The sequence below is a fragment of the Pan paniscus genome, chromosome 8 (assembly GCF_029289425.2).
Source record: "Pan paniscus chromosome 8, NHGRI_mPanPan1-v2.0_pri, whole genome shotgun sequence".
Classification (NCBI taxonomy): domain Eukaryota; kingdom Metazoa; phylum Chordata; class Mammalia; order Primates; family Hominidae; genus Pan; species Pan paniscus.
In genome coordinates, this window is record NC_073257.2 from 106,551,116 (window position 1) to 106,564,335 (window position 13,220).

At 39.1% G+C, this 13,220-nt stretch overlaps 1 protein-coding gene across 5 annotated transcripts in view; it reads left to right on the forward strand.

The window, feature by feature from the left end:
* Positions 1–13,170, forward strand: part of TBC1D12 (TBC1 domain family member 12) — a 136,283-nt gene extending 123,113 nt beyond the window's left edge. For 4 of the 5 annotated variants that reach the window (XM_024930489.4, XM_055093163.2, XM_055093164.2 and 1 more), the window contains 2 exons: positions 8,663–8,921; positions 10,267–13,170. In XM_024930489.4, coding sequence (XP_024786257.2) covers positions 8,663–8,921; positions 10,267–10,335 — 328 coding nt within the window. In that variant the 3' untranslated portion in view covers positions 10,336–13,170. The remainder of the gene's footprint in view (positions 1–8,662; positions 8,922–10,266) is intronic. The other variant, XM_034931130.3, reaches the window with a different exon arrangement.
* Positions 13,171–13,220: the final 50 nt, after the last annotated feature.

The window sequence follows — 13,220 nt, forward strand, 5'->3', positions numbered from 1 at the left end:
AAGAGCCTTCTTTTACAAATTTAGAAACTTCCAAATTTTTGTGGGGACGCATTTGATTAAGAGCATGGACTCGGCTGGGTGTGGTGGCTCATGTCTGTAATCCCAGCACTTTGGGAGGCCGAGGTGGGCGGATCACCTGAGGTCAGGAGTTCAAGACCAGCCTGCCCCACATGGCGAAACCCCGTCTCTACTAAATATACAAAAACTTAGTCTTGGCCAGGCACGGTGGCTCATGCCTGTAATCTTAGCACTTTGGTGGGTGGATCACGAGGTCAGGAGTTCGAGACCAGCCTGACTAACATGGTGAAACCCTGTCTCTACTAAAAGTACAAAAATTAGCCAGGTATAGTGGCATGCACCTGCAATCCCAGCTACTGGGGAGGCTGAGGCAGGAGAATCGCTTGAACCCAGGAGGCGGGAGGTTGCAGTGAGCCAAGATTGCGATACTGCACTCCAGCCTGGTGACAGATCGAGACTCCAGCTCAAAAAAAAAAAAAAAAAAGAACTTAGCTGGGTGTAATCGCTGTAGGCTGCAGCAGGACAATTGTTGGAACCTGAGAGGCAGATGTTGCAGTGAACCGAGATCACACTCCTGCACTGCAGCCTGGGCAACAGAGCGAAACTCTATCTCAAAAAAAAAAAAAAAAAAAAAAAAAAAAAGAGCATAGACTCTGGGTTGAAATCAGAATCTCTCAGTTTGTGTTTCAGTTTTTTGTCTATAAACTGGGAATAATATTATCTTTATCTTGAGTTGTAGCGAGGGTGTTTTACGTGGATTATCTCATTCAATGCCTAGCACATACTAAGCTCTCAGAGTTAGTTGCTATTTATTTTATTATTAACACACAAGGGCTTATGATAGTTATAATAGTGTTTCTTTACTAAGGGCTTCATATTGTTTCTTTTTATTTCAAGGTTTTATCCAGCTTTTTTTCCCCAAGATGACACCAATTTGAATTTTTTAATTTGATCTCCCTTCTTACATATTGTCTGAAATTTTTTAAAAAAATGTAATAAATGTAAATACGATATACTTTCTCCAAGTTTCACATATGAATAGCTCAGCTTTTTACTGTTCCACACACAATTTTATTTCCTAGACTTTCTCTAGCTTAAAAAAAAAGGCCAAGTGCAGTGGCTGACGCCTGTAGTCCCAACAATTTGGGAGGCCAAGGCGGGAGGATTGCTGGAGGCCAGGAGTTTGAGATCAGCCTGGGCACCACAGCAAGACCCCATTTCTACAAAAAATAAAAATAAAAAAATTGGCCAGACATAGTCGTGCATTCCTGTAGTCCCAGCTACTCAGGAGGCTGAGGTGGGAGGATTGCTTGAGCACAGCAGTTTAAGGTTACAGTGAGCTATGATTGCACCACTGTCCTCCAGCCTGGGTGACAGAACGAGATCCTATTAAAAAAAAATTATGTATGTTGCCAAATCATGTATACTGCAGACAGGATCACCATTTTATTACTTGTGTTTAAAGTTCAAAGTTTTTTAGACTTTTTGTTTGTCATATTAAGACTAATGATATTAATGGTGTTCCTAATAGGCATACAGCTCTCCTACAACCTGTAATTCAGGCACCAACGTTCCTTCCATTTTTTACTTCCACCATCTTTAACAAGGCATTTCCAGGGTTTTCACAGAAGGGGAGAGAACAAGGAGACTCACAAGGGGAGATTTTGGGAAGCTAAGCCTAGAGGTATTACGCATCTCCTCCTCTCACATTCCACTGGCCAGGACTCAGTCATGTGGCCACAACTAACTGCAAGTGAAGATGCACAATGTGGTTTAGCTGTTTGCCCAGAAAGAAAAAGAAATGGTTTGGTAAACAGCCAGTTTCTACCACACATACTTTTTTTCTGTTTAATCAGAACAACCACATAAGTACTGTAAACCCGGGCATGATGGCTCACGCCTGTAATCCCAGCACTTTGGGAGGCCGAGGCGGGCAGATCACGAGGTCAGGAGATCGAGACCATCCTGGCCAACATGGTGAAACCCCATTTCTACTAAAAATACAAAAATTAGCGAGGCATGGTGGTGCATGCCTGTAGTCCCAGCTACTTGGGAGGCTGAGGTTGGAGAATCCCTTGAACCAGGGAGTTGGAGGTTGCAGTGAGTCGAGATCGCGCCACAGCACTCTAGACAGAGCGAGACTCCATTTAAAAAAAAAAAAAAAAAAGATATGTACTGTAATTTTTACCACATACTGATGGGGAACCTGAAATTTTGTTTTTTATTTTTTCGTTCATTAAAAAAATTTTTTTTTATTTTTTATTTTTTGAGACAGAGTCTAGTTCTGTTGCCCGGGTTGGAGTGCAGTGGCGCAATCACAGCTCCTCCCACCTGGAACTCCTGGGCTCAAGCATTCCTCCCACCTCAGCCTCCTGAGTAGTTGGGATTACAGGTATGCGTCACCATGCCTGGATAATTGATACTGAAATTTTGATAGGCTTGAGTACCATACCTAATATTTCACAGTTAATAAATGGCAGAATAGAAACTAAAACCTCAGCAGTCCAGTTCCAGAAACCATATTCTTTATAAAGTTAACTACAACATGACCAACACTGATTTTACTGAAGAGGAATATTTAGGGTTTTTTTAGTTGTAAGAGAGGTGGGATTTTAGAACTGGAAGTAATCCAAATTCATCATTTTAGAGCTGAAGAAATTGAGATGCGGAAGTAGAATGTCATAGTGAAGGTCGAATCATTGCTGTTCAAGTATTATACAATATAAATAAATATTTTCTAAAGAAAATATAATGGCTGGGCATGGTGGCTCATGCCTGTAATCCTAGCACTTTGGGAAGCCGAGGTGGGCAAATCACCTGAGCTCAGGAGTTCCAGACCAGCCTGGCCAACATGGTGAAACCCTGTTTCTACTAAAAATATGCCGGATGTGGTGGCCTGTGCCTGTAGTCCCAGCCACTCGGGAGGCTGAGGCACGAGAATTGCTTGAACCCAGGAGGCCAAGGTTGCAGTGAGTCAGGAGGCTGAGGCACGAGAATCGCTTGAACCCAGGAGGCCAAGGTTGCAGTGAGCCAGGATCACGCCACTGCACTCCAGCCTGGGCTACAGAGCAAGACTCCGTCTCAAAAAAAAAAAAAAAAAGCTAAACAAAAAAACCGTAATTGCAACAATGTAACAATGTATATTACATTTTCTAAAAGTTAATTTCTTAAGCTATGTGGTTTAATGAAATTAAGGTTTCTTTTTCTTTTCACTTTTGAATTTAAAAAAATTTTTTTTAGTTGACACATAATAATTGTACATATCCATGGGGTACATAGTGATGTTTCTGTACATATAATGTATAGTGATGAGACCAGGGTAATTAGCATATCCATCATCTCAAACATTTATCATTTATTTGTGTTAGGAACATTCAGTATAGTTGTCCTATTTGAAACCATATGTTAACTATAGTTACCCTACAGTGCTATAGAACACTAGAACTTATTCCTCCTATGTGGCTGTAATTTTGTATATTTTAACAAATTTCAGCCTATCTCTTCCTTCTCTCCACCCTTCCCAGCCTCTAGTATCCTCTGTTCTACTTTTTACTTTTATGAGATCAGCTGGCCAGTGCGATGGCTCATGCTCATAATCCTAGCACTTTGGGAGGCTGCAGCAGGCTGACTGCTTGAGCTCAGAGTTTGAGACCAGCCTAGGCAAGATGGCGAAACCCCATCTCTACAAAAAATACAAAAATTAGCTGTATGGTACATGGTGGCATCACCTGTAGTCCCAGCTACTTGGGAGGCTGAGGTGGGAGGATGGCTTGAGCCTAGGAGGCTCAAGTGAGCTGATATTGTACCACTATATTCCAGCCTGAGCAACAGAACCAGGCCCTGTCTCTGAGAAAAAAAAAAAAAAGAAAGAAAAAGAGAGTGACTAGCATTTTTTAGCTTCTGCATATGAATGAGAACATGCAGTATTTCACTTAACATAATGTCCTCTGGTTCTATCCATGTTGCCACAAATGACAGGATTTCATTCTTTTTTGTGGCTTAGTAGCATTCCATTGTGTGTATGTACCACATTTTCTTCATCCATTCATCTGTTGTTGGATACTCAGGTTGATTCCATATCTTGGCTATTGTGAATAGTGCTGCAGTAAACATGGGAGTGCAGACCTATCTTAAACATACTGATTTCAATTCCTTTGGGTATATACCCAGTAGTGTCATTGCTGGATCATATGGTCGTTCTATTTGTAGTTTTCTGAGGAATCGCCATACTGTTCTCCATAGTGGCTGTACTTTACATTCACAACAACAGTGTATAAGAGTTCCCTTTTCTTTGCATCCTTGCCAGCATTTGTTATTTTTTGTCCTTTTGATAATAGCTATCCTAACTGGGGTAAGAGGATACCTCATTATGCTTTTGATTTGCATTTCCCTGATGCTTAATTATGTTGAGCATTTTAAAATATATCTGTTGGTCATTTGTGTGTCTTCTTTTGAGCAATGTCTGTTCAGATCATTTGCCCATTTTTTAGCTGGATTGATTGTGTGTGTGTGTGTGACGGAGTCATTCTCTGCACTCTGTTGCCCAGGCTGGAGTGCCTTGGCGTGATCTTGGCTCATTGCAACCTCCACCTTCAGGGTTCAAGTGATTCTCGTGCCTCAGCCACTCGAGTAGCTGGGACTACAGGTGTGCACCAGACCTGGCTAATTTTTGTATTTTTAGTAGAGACGGGGTTTCACCATGTTGGCCAGGCTGGTCTGGAACTCCTGACCTCAAGTGATCCACCGTCTCAGCTTCCCAAAATGCTGGGATTACAGGCATGAGCCATGGTGCCTGGCCTTTTTTTTTTTTTTTTTCTTTTGCTGTTGAGATATTTAAGTTCCTCATAGATTTTGCCTATTAATTTCCTGTCAGATGAATAGTTGCAGATATTTTTTCCCATTCTGTGGGGTTTTTTTTAATGCTATTGATTGCTTTATTTGGTGTGCAGAAGCTTTTTAGTTTGATATAATCTAAAAATGGGAATTTGTTTATTTTTGGTTTTGGTGCCTATACTTCTGAGATCTTACTAATAACATTTTTTCCAAGACGAATGTCCTGAAGCATTTCCCCTATGTTTTCTTCTGATAGTTTTATAGTTTTGTGTCTTACATTTAGGTCTTTGATCCATCTTCAGTTGACTTTTGTATAGGGTGAGAAGTGGGGGTCTAGTTTTGTTTTGTTTAATTTTCATATGCATATCCAGTTTTTCCCCCAGCACCATTTATTGAAGAGACTGTCCTTTCCCGAATTAGTGTTCTTGGCATCTTTGTCAAAAATCAGTTGGCTATAGATAATGTGGATTAACTTCTGGGTTCTCTATTCTGTGCCATTTTTCTATGTATCTGTTTTTATGCCAGTACTATTCTGTTTGGGTTACTATGGCTTTGTAGTGTATTTTGAGATCTGGTAGTCTAATGCCTCCAGCTTTTTTTTTTTCTTCTTTTCTCAAGATTACTTTTGTTGTTTGAAGTCTTTTGAGGTTTTATATAAATTTTAGGATGGTTTTTTTATTTCTGTGAAGAGTGTCATTGGTATTTTGATAGGGATTTTATGGAATCTATAGATTATATTGGGTAGTATTGTCATTTGAACAATATTAATTCTTCCAATCTATGAACATGGGATGTCTTTCCATTTGTTTGTATCCTCTTCAATTTCTTTCATCAGTGTTTTCCTTGTAGAGGTCTTTCACCTCCTTGGTTAAATTTACTCCTAAGTTTACTCCTTATTATTTTTGTACCTATTATTAATGTATCCAGTTTTCTGATAGAAGAATGATGCCTTATTTAGGCACTAATGTCTTTTATCATGTTTTCTGTTGAAAATCTTTTGTTTTAACTTGGAGAGTTTGCCTTTGAAGCAATACCCAGTAGATTATAGAATGGTGGGTGAATTTTGCCAAAGAGATGGAGCAGTTGATCTTAAGACAGGTTGTTGTTAAGAATACACATGGGTGCAGAGGCTCACACCTGTAATCCTATTACAGGTGGCTCATACCTGTAATCCCAGCACTTTGGGAGGCCGAGGCGGGTGGATCGTCTGAGGTCAGGAGTTCAAGACCAGCCTGGACAATATGGTGAAACCCTGTCTCTACTAAAAATACAAAAATTAGCCAGGTGTAGTGGCAGGCACCTGTAATCCCAGCTACTCGGGAGGCTGAGGCATGAGAATCTCTTGAACCCGGGAGGCAGAGGTTGCAGTGAGCCGAGATCCTGCCACTTCACTCTAACCTGGGAAATAGAGCAAGACTGTGTCTCCAAAAAAAAAAAAAAAAGAATTCACATGATAATTTAAGGAGGGGGGAAGAGTACAGATGACATATTTAAACTTTAATTCTTAACAATTCACAACCAGTGGGTTTCACGTAAATGGTATTAAGCTTTAATGTAGAAAAATAAATAATGGCATTGGTCAAATGTGTCTTCTCAGGTCTTCTTTGGTTCAGGATTTTTTTTTTTAATTTTTTTGAGACAGGCTCCCACTCTGTCACCCAGGCTGAGTGCAGTGGCGTGATCACAGCTCACTGCAGCCTCAAAATCCCAGGCTTAAGCAGTCTGCCCACCTCAGCCTCTCGAGTATCTGGGGCTACAGGCAAACCACTACACCCAACTAATTTTTGCTATTTTATAGAGATGGGGTCTCACTATGTTGCCCAGGCTGGCCTTGAACTCCTGGATGCAAGCGATCCTCCCACATTGGCCTCCCAAAGGCTGAGATTACAGGCATGAGCCACCAGACCCGACTGATTTAGGCTTTTTTAAAAATGAAGTTATTGGCTGGGCACAGTGGCTCATGCCTGTAATCCCAGCACTTTGGGAGTCCGAGGCAGGCAGATCACCTCAGGTCGGGAATTCGAGACCAGCCTGACCAACATGGAGAAACGCCGTCTCTACTAAAAATACAAAACTAGCCGGGCGTGGTGGTCCATACCTGTAATCACAGCTACTCGGGAGGCTGAGGCAGGAGAATCGCTTGAACCCGGGAGGTGGAGGTTGCGGTGAGCTGAGATTTTGCCATTGCACTCCAGCCTGAGCAACAAGAGCAAAACTCCATTAAAAAAAAAAAAATTATTTTTCAATGTATTCTCTTCCCGTCCCCCAAGAGCGTTAGAGTTACTCAGGGAAGGACCCAAGAAAATGGGAGAAGGGTTTTTTAATATTATGGGACTGAGATCCAAGTTTAAATACTAATTCCATTAAGAAGGAAAAAAAAATCCTCCATTGTCAGTCTTGAGAAGTGTGAGCATGGGGGATAGCAGGATCACAATTGATGTGGGGGACAGGAGAGAACTAATAAAGAGTAAGTACTGTATACTAGAACCTGAGCCTAGGCACTCCTCATTTTGAACAGGGAGTTTTATACTACCAAAAGTGGTTTTTGTCATATGATTAAATACGTGTTTGTAATTTAAGAGGTAGGGATGGACTTTTGTTTCATGTCTCTGTTGAGTTTATTATATACAAATCCCAGAGACATTTTTGTGGGATAGGAATGAATAAGTGGCAGTGCAAAAGGATTTTTTAAAAAATTATTTTGGCGAGGAAGCTTTTAGTTCCCTTCCTCAAACCCCATCAGCACTACCTCAAATAAACACACAATCAGTGTAAACAATTGTATACTTTCTTTGCCAAGGCAACTTCAAGACAAGTCCTGTAATACTTACTCTCCCCACTTCCCCCAACCAGAATGGCTCCCAGAGAACCACTGGATAAAGAATTACGTGGTCAGACATTGTCAGAAAGGTTGGGAAAAACCATTTTGGTGATTCTATTGGAAGGTATACATGCTTCAAAAGAAGTAGTAAATAAAGCTGGGTGGAGGAAAAAGACAAAACAAAACAATGGATGTTTGTGCAAGGGGAAGAGAAAAGAGAGAAGTCAGACTTTGAGTTTATATTAGGTCACTAAAAGATGATATTTGAGTTCTTCATACAATAATAATAATTTTTATTTAGCATTTCTTACATGCCAAACGCTGATGTAAACACTTTTACATTTATTAACTACTATAATTTTTAAAACAATCCTGAGAGGTAGGTAGTTTTCTTATAGTTTACTAATGAAGAAACTGAGGCACAGTAAAGACAACTATCCTGCTCAAGGTAACACAACTAATAAGTGGCAAATTCAGGATTCAAATTCAGGCATTCTGGTTTCATAGCTCATACCCTTTTAACTACCAGACTGTTCTACCACTCTAGTATATATTAGGCCTTTCCTCTACATAAGGTTGTAAATTCACATAATTTTGTTATTTATTATTTAATTTCCCACTACTCAAGTTTGAGGGAGGAAGCCTTTTTTTTTTTTTTTTTTTTTCTGAGACAGAGTCTCACTCTATCACCAGGCTGGAGTGCAGTGGCACGATCTCGGCTCGCTGCAACCTCCGCCTCCTGGGTTCGAGCGATTCTCCTGCCTCAGCCTCCCACGTAGCTGGGACTATAGGTGTGTGCCACCATGCCCAGCTAATTTTTGTATTTTTAGTAGAGACGGGGTTTCACCATGTTGGCCAGGATGGGAAAACCATATGTTATTTGCCTTCTTATCCCTAATTAAACACTGTTCTTTTTTTATAGAGATGCTTACTGAGTAAATGAGTCAATGAATGAAAAATTTCAGTGACCATTTTTCCCTCTAATTTTAGGATCTTCACGCTATATAGCAAATCACTACCACTTGATCTGGCCTGTCGAGTCTGGGATGTATTTTGCAGAGATGGGGAAGAATTTTTATTTAGGACTGGATTAGGAATCCTCCGATTATATGAAGATATTCTCCTGCAGATGGACTTTATTCATATAGCACAGTTTCTAACTAAATTGCCAGAAGATATCACATCGGAAAAGCTGTTCAGTTGTATTGCAGCCATTCAGATGCAGAATAGCACCAAAAAATGGACTCAGGTAGAGTGACATTTTCTTATCTTTAATAGATGTGTTAAAGCAGTTGACTTATTGTAAAAAGGTTAGGTATTTCTTAAAAGTTAGTACTTAAAAATATGTCTTTTAAAAATAATTTTTGACTTCTAAGAAGCAAGAGTTTAAATCAAATTGCCCACTTTGCAGCTATCCAAACATAGGGCTTATTTTATTTTATTTTATTTTTTTTTTTTTTGAGACGGAGTCTCGCTCTGTCACCCAGGCTGGAGTGCAGTGGTGTGATCTCGGCTCACTGCAAGCTCCACCTCCTGGGTTCACACCATTATCCTGCCTCAGCCTCCCAAGTAGCTGGGACTACAGGTGCCCGCCACCACGCCCGGCTAATTTTTTGTATTTTTAGTAGAGATGGGGTTTCACTGTGTTAGCCAGGATTGTCTCAATCTCCTGACCTTGTGATCCACTCGTCTTGGCCTCCCAAAGTGTTGGGATTACAGGCGTCAGTCACCGCGCCTGGCCTATTTTATTTTATTTTATTTTGAGACGGAGTCTCACTCTGTCGCCCAGGCTGGAGTGCAGTGGTGTGATCTTGGCTCACTACAACCACCGTCTCCCGGGTTCAGGCAATTCTTTTGCCTCAGACTCCCGAGTAGCTGGGATTACAGGCACGTGCCACCACGCCCAGCTAATTTTTTGTATTTTTAGTAGAGATGGGGTTTCACCATGTTAGCCAGGATGGTCTCGATCTCCTGACCTTGTGATCTGCCCGCCTCAGCCTCCCAAAGTGCTGTGATTACAGGCATGAGCCACTGCACCTGACTGGGCTTTATTTTATTTAAGTCCAGTAATATCAATTTAGTGAAGTACAACCCACAGTAGTCATTTATTTGCCAGAGTAGTTATTACTTTGGTATTTCAAATAGACAACAATTTTATTATATTAAATACCTACTGTGTACTAGGGTTTGTAGTTGAAAGAATATATAATGTATGGTCCTGGCTTTTAGATGCTTAGTCTTGTTAGGAAAGTAAAAGCATTGGCAATCTAAGTTAAGTGACATAAAAGGATAGCAGTATCACTCAATCCATGAATGATATAAACAATTGGCATTATTAAATTCACAGTCTTATTGGTTCAGAAAATGTTATGTTACCAGATAGTAATTTCAGAATAGTTGGCAATTGGTAAAAATTGGAATCTAATCATATTTCATGATTAGAAAAAAATAAAGGGGATTTGAGAATGGCACACTTTCGGGGACAGTGTTAAGTATAATAAAGCTTTTTCATGTTTATGAACTATAGTTATTTAAATCTCTTTAATCTGGGTGGTAGTTTTTGAGGATTAATCTTTATTTTATATAATTTTCAGGTCTTTGCATCTGTAATGAAGGATATTAAAGAAGGAGACAAGAACAGTAGTCCTGCTTTGAAAAGCTAGTCTTCAAAATTGACAGACTAACTGACATAGAAAAAGTGGTTTTTGGATAAAGGTTTTTTGTTTCCTATGTAAAAGGCGTGGAAGAAAATGTTGGAGATACCTAAAAGAATCAAGAGGTGGAAAACTGCTGATTTTACATTTTATGGCTGAAGTAAATGAAATAAGTAACTTATTGACAGTATTAATAAACTATTATTTTGTAGGTAGAGTCATTTTTCAAAGGAAAAAGTTTAAATGGTGAGTTTATACTCCACAATTTGGAGTAAACAAAATGCAATAAATTTTTAAAATAGCTTTGAAGATACTTCAAATTTTTACATCTTTTCTTTTGTAACAGTTACCACAAAGATACTCTGGAGGCTAGAGTAGGATTGTTAAATACTACTGTTAACCTCCAAAGTACTATAGTACAGACATTGTTTCCAGTTCTGACCTTTTGAAGATATTATAGACCAGTAATGAACAAATTTGGTTGTAAATTATTTAAGTCACTGAAGATGTCATTTATCTTCATTCACAAGTTGGGGCAAATTCAAGTTACCTAGGAACTGGAAATGTTGGTGGGAGATTGTTTATTGTTTGTTTAGATGTTTTTCCATAGTATCGTGTCCATTCGTTTTTTAAGGGAAATTTTTTGTCTTCCTTAAGGAATTCCTATCACTCAGAGAATTTTAGCCATTCTGGTTCTAGTCTAACAAATTATTCATCTAATAATTTGACATTAAGAAAACTATAAATAACTGGTAGAAGGAAAGTGCTTTGCACTTTAGTGGATTGAAGACTTGACTTTGAGAGTAAGTCCAAAAACATATATGATGTTTCTCAGTGATAAGAGTAAAAAGTAATGAATCCTGAGAGTTCTTAAACAGCATGCTACTTGGCAAGACTTCATATTTTTTAGTTACAATTCTTCCACTGTTTAACTCCAGTTTGAAATTTGAAATCTAATATGTAGCTAAATCTGTGACTTGTAAAACTCTATGCATAATTTTTCCTAATCAGTGGAAATAAGAATAAAAGAAAAAGGTAAAGTTAATTTTTTTTCTAAGTCTACATCCTATCTCTTGATTCAGTTGCCTGAAGAAGCTGGGTAAGGAGATTAGTCTTGTTATTGATTCTTTTATGTGTCAGTGCCATCTTAATCTCTTCACATGGTACACTAAATGCTGCCTATAACCCATCCTCATCTTCTTTACTCATCATTGCTTTCTTCAAGGAAGGTCTTGATACTGCCCTCGTCTACCTCACTATCCGCTAGTCTAGATAGTGACTCTTTGGAAGATTGGTAGCCTCTGAATGAGTTATCCAACTTCTGCTTCCTCACATTGGCCACTTTGCATAGGTTCGGGAACTTAGCAGGTTTTAAATCATCATGCCCACGGAGGTGAAATACTTTGAGGAATGGGAACATCTCTTCACTGTGTTTTTGGATCAGCCTTCTCTCAACCGCCAAGAAATGCATGATTTCCCTGCCAACTCTAGGAAGTAGTGCTGCATGATTGAATCATTATTTGATGAATTCTTTCATTGTAACATAGGGAGTCATTTTCAAAAAGGTAGATATGAGCTTAAATTAAATTGACTTATGAATGCTTTGCCTGTGGGCCCAACAGTGTCATGACCCTCCAATTGAAACATAGCATGAATTATTTTTATGTCGAGTTCTTGAACTGCTAATCAGGTGTGTGTTTCCTTGAAGTCCAGAGCAGGATCCAGGTCAGATGAAGGAGGTGGTATGCCTGGCTTAACTGCTGAAAATAGAGCATTGAAACTCTTCACAATGTGCTGCATTGGGTTTCTGCTTGGCTTTCTCACTGAATAGTAAATTGGGGAAAATGCTGCTTTTACTATTTTGCATTTTATAGCAACATTAACAGTCTTTTCCCAGTCAGGTGCTGTCCAGGGAACATGTTTCCCTTGGGAGGTCTGAACAGAGTGATCTGGCTTGATGTATTTCCTGAGCTCTAGTACCATATCATAGAATTAGTTAAATGTAGCCAACAGCAATGTCAGAACAATTGACGTTGTCTTTCCAAGAGTGAATGCATTGGCTTTCGGAACTGCTACTAGAGACATACATGAGGCAGCGAACGCATCTTTAGGTGGCGGCAAGGCTATATCTGACAGAGATCTCTGATCTCTAATGACATATTGCTATTGTCCTATTATGTTTAAATTTGAACCTAAACTAAGTCACTTGAGTGTTATGAGTGATGGCTATATAACATGCTGTTTGGTTAGATTTACAGTGTGTTTTTATGTTGCAGTTTAGTTTGAAACAACACTTAAGCACACTATTTCTGTTAGTGTATATAGTTTTCAAACTAACAAGCCTGCGATCCTTGTTAGTGTAGTGACTGCCTCTTTAGGAGTATGGGGCCCTAGGGTGCCCATATATTTTTACCCCATGGGTCATTCTAGTCTAAGGACTACTAGTAGAACCCTCAAAAGGTAATTGCTATTATAGGGACTTACTTATTAAAGACTGGTAATATAATAAAATATTGAAGGAGTGGCCATGGTCTTAGCAGGTTTTAGAATGACCTTTTAACTCCAGTAACTACTTCCTTGGTATTGGTATCCTTGATAGAGGGAATATAACCTCTGGCAGTAATCTCATTCAGGTTATACTACCTGACTAAATTTAATCATACTTTCATGTATTTGTTTCCTCAGTTGGACCTAAGTTACTGTATTTGTTTTTCTTATTTTTTTGTTATTGTACAGTTTCTTTACCTTTCAAGTATAAATGTGTATATAAAATGTAAATACAAAGAATTCACTAAAAACCACTCATAACAATTACTGTGTAAATAAAACTGGTAAGCAGAGTAATTACTTGAAATGAGTCTTCATTACTTTGGGGATATCTGTTTTATTTAACT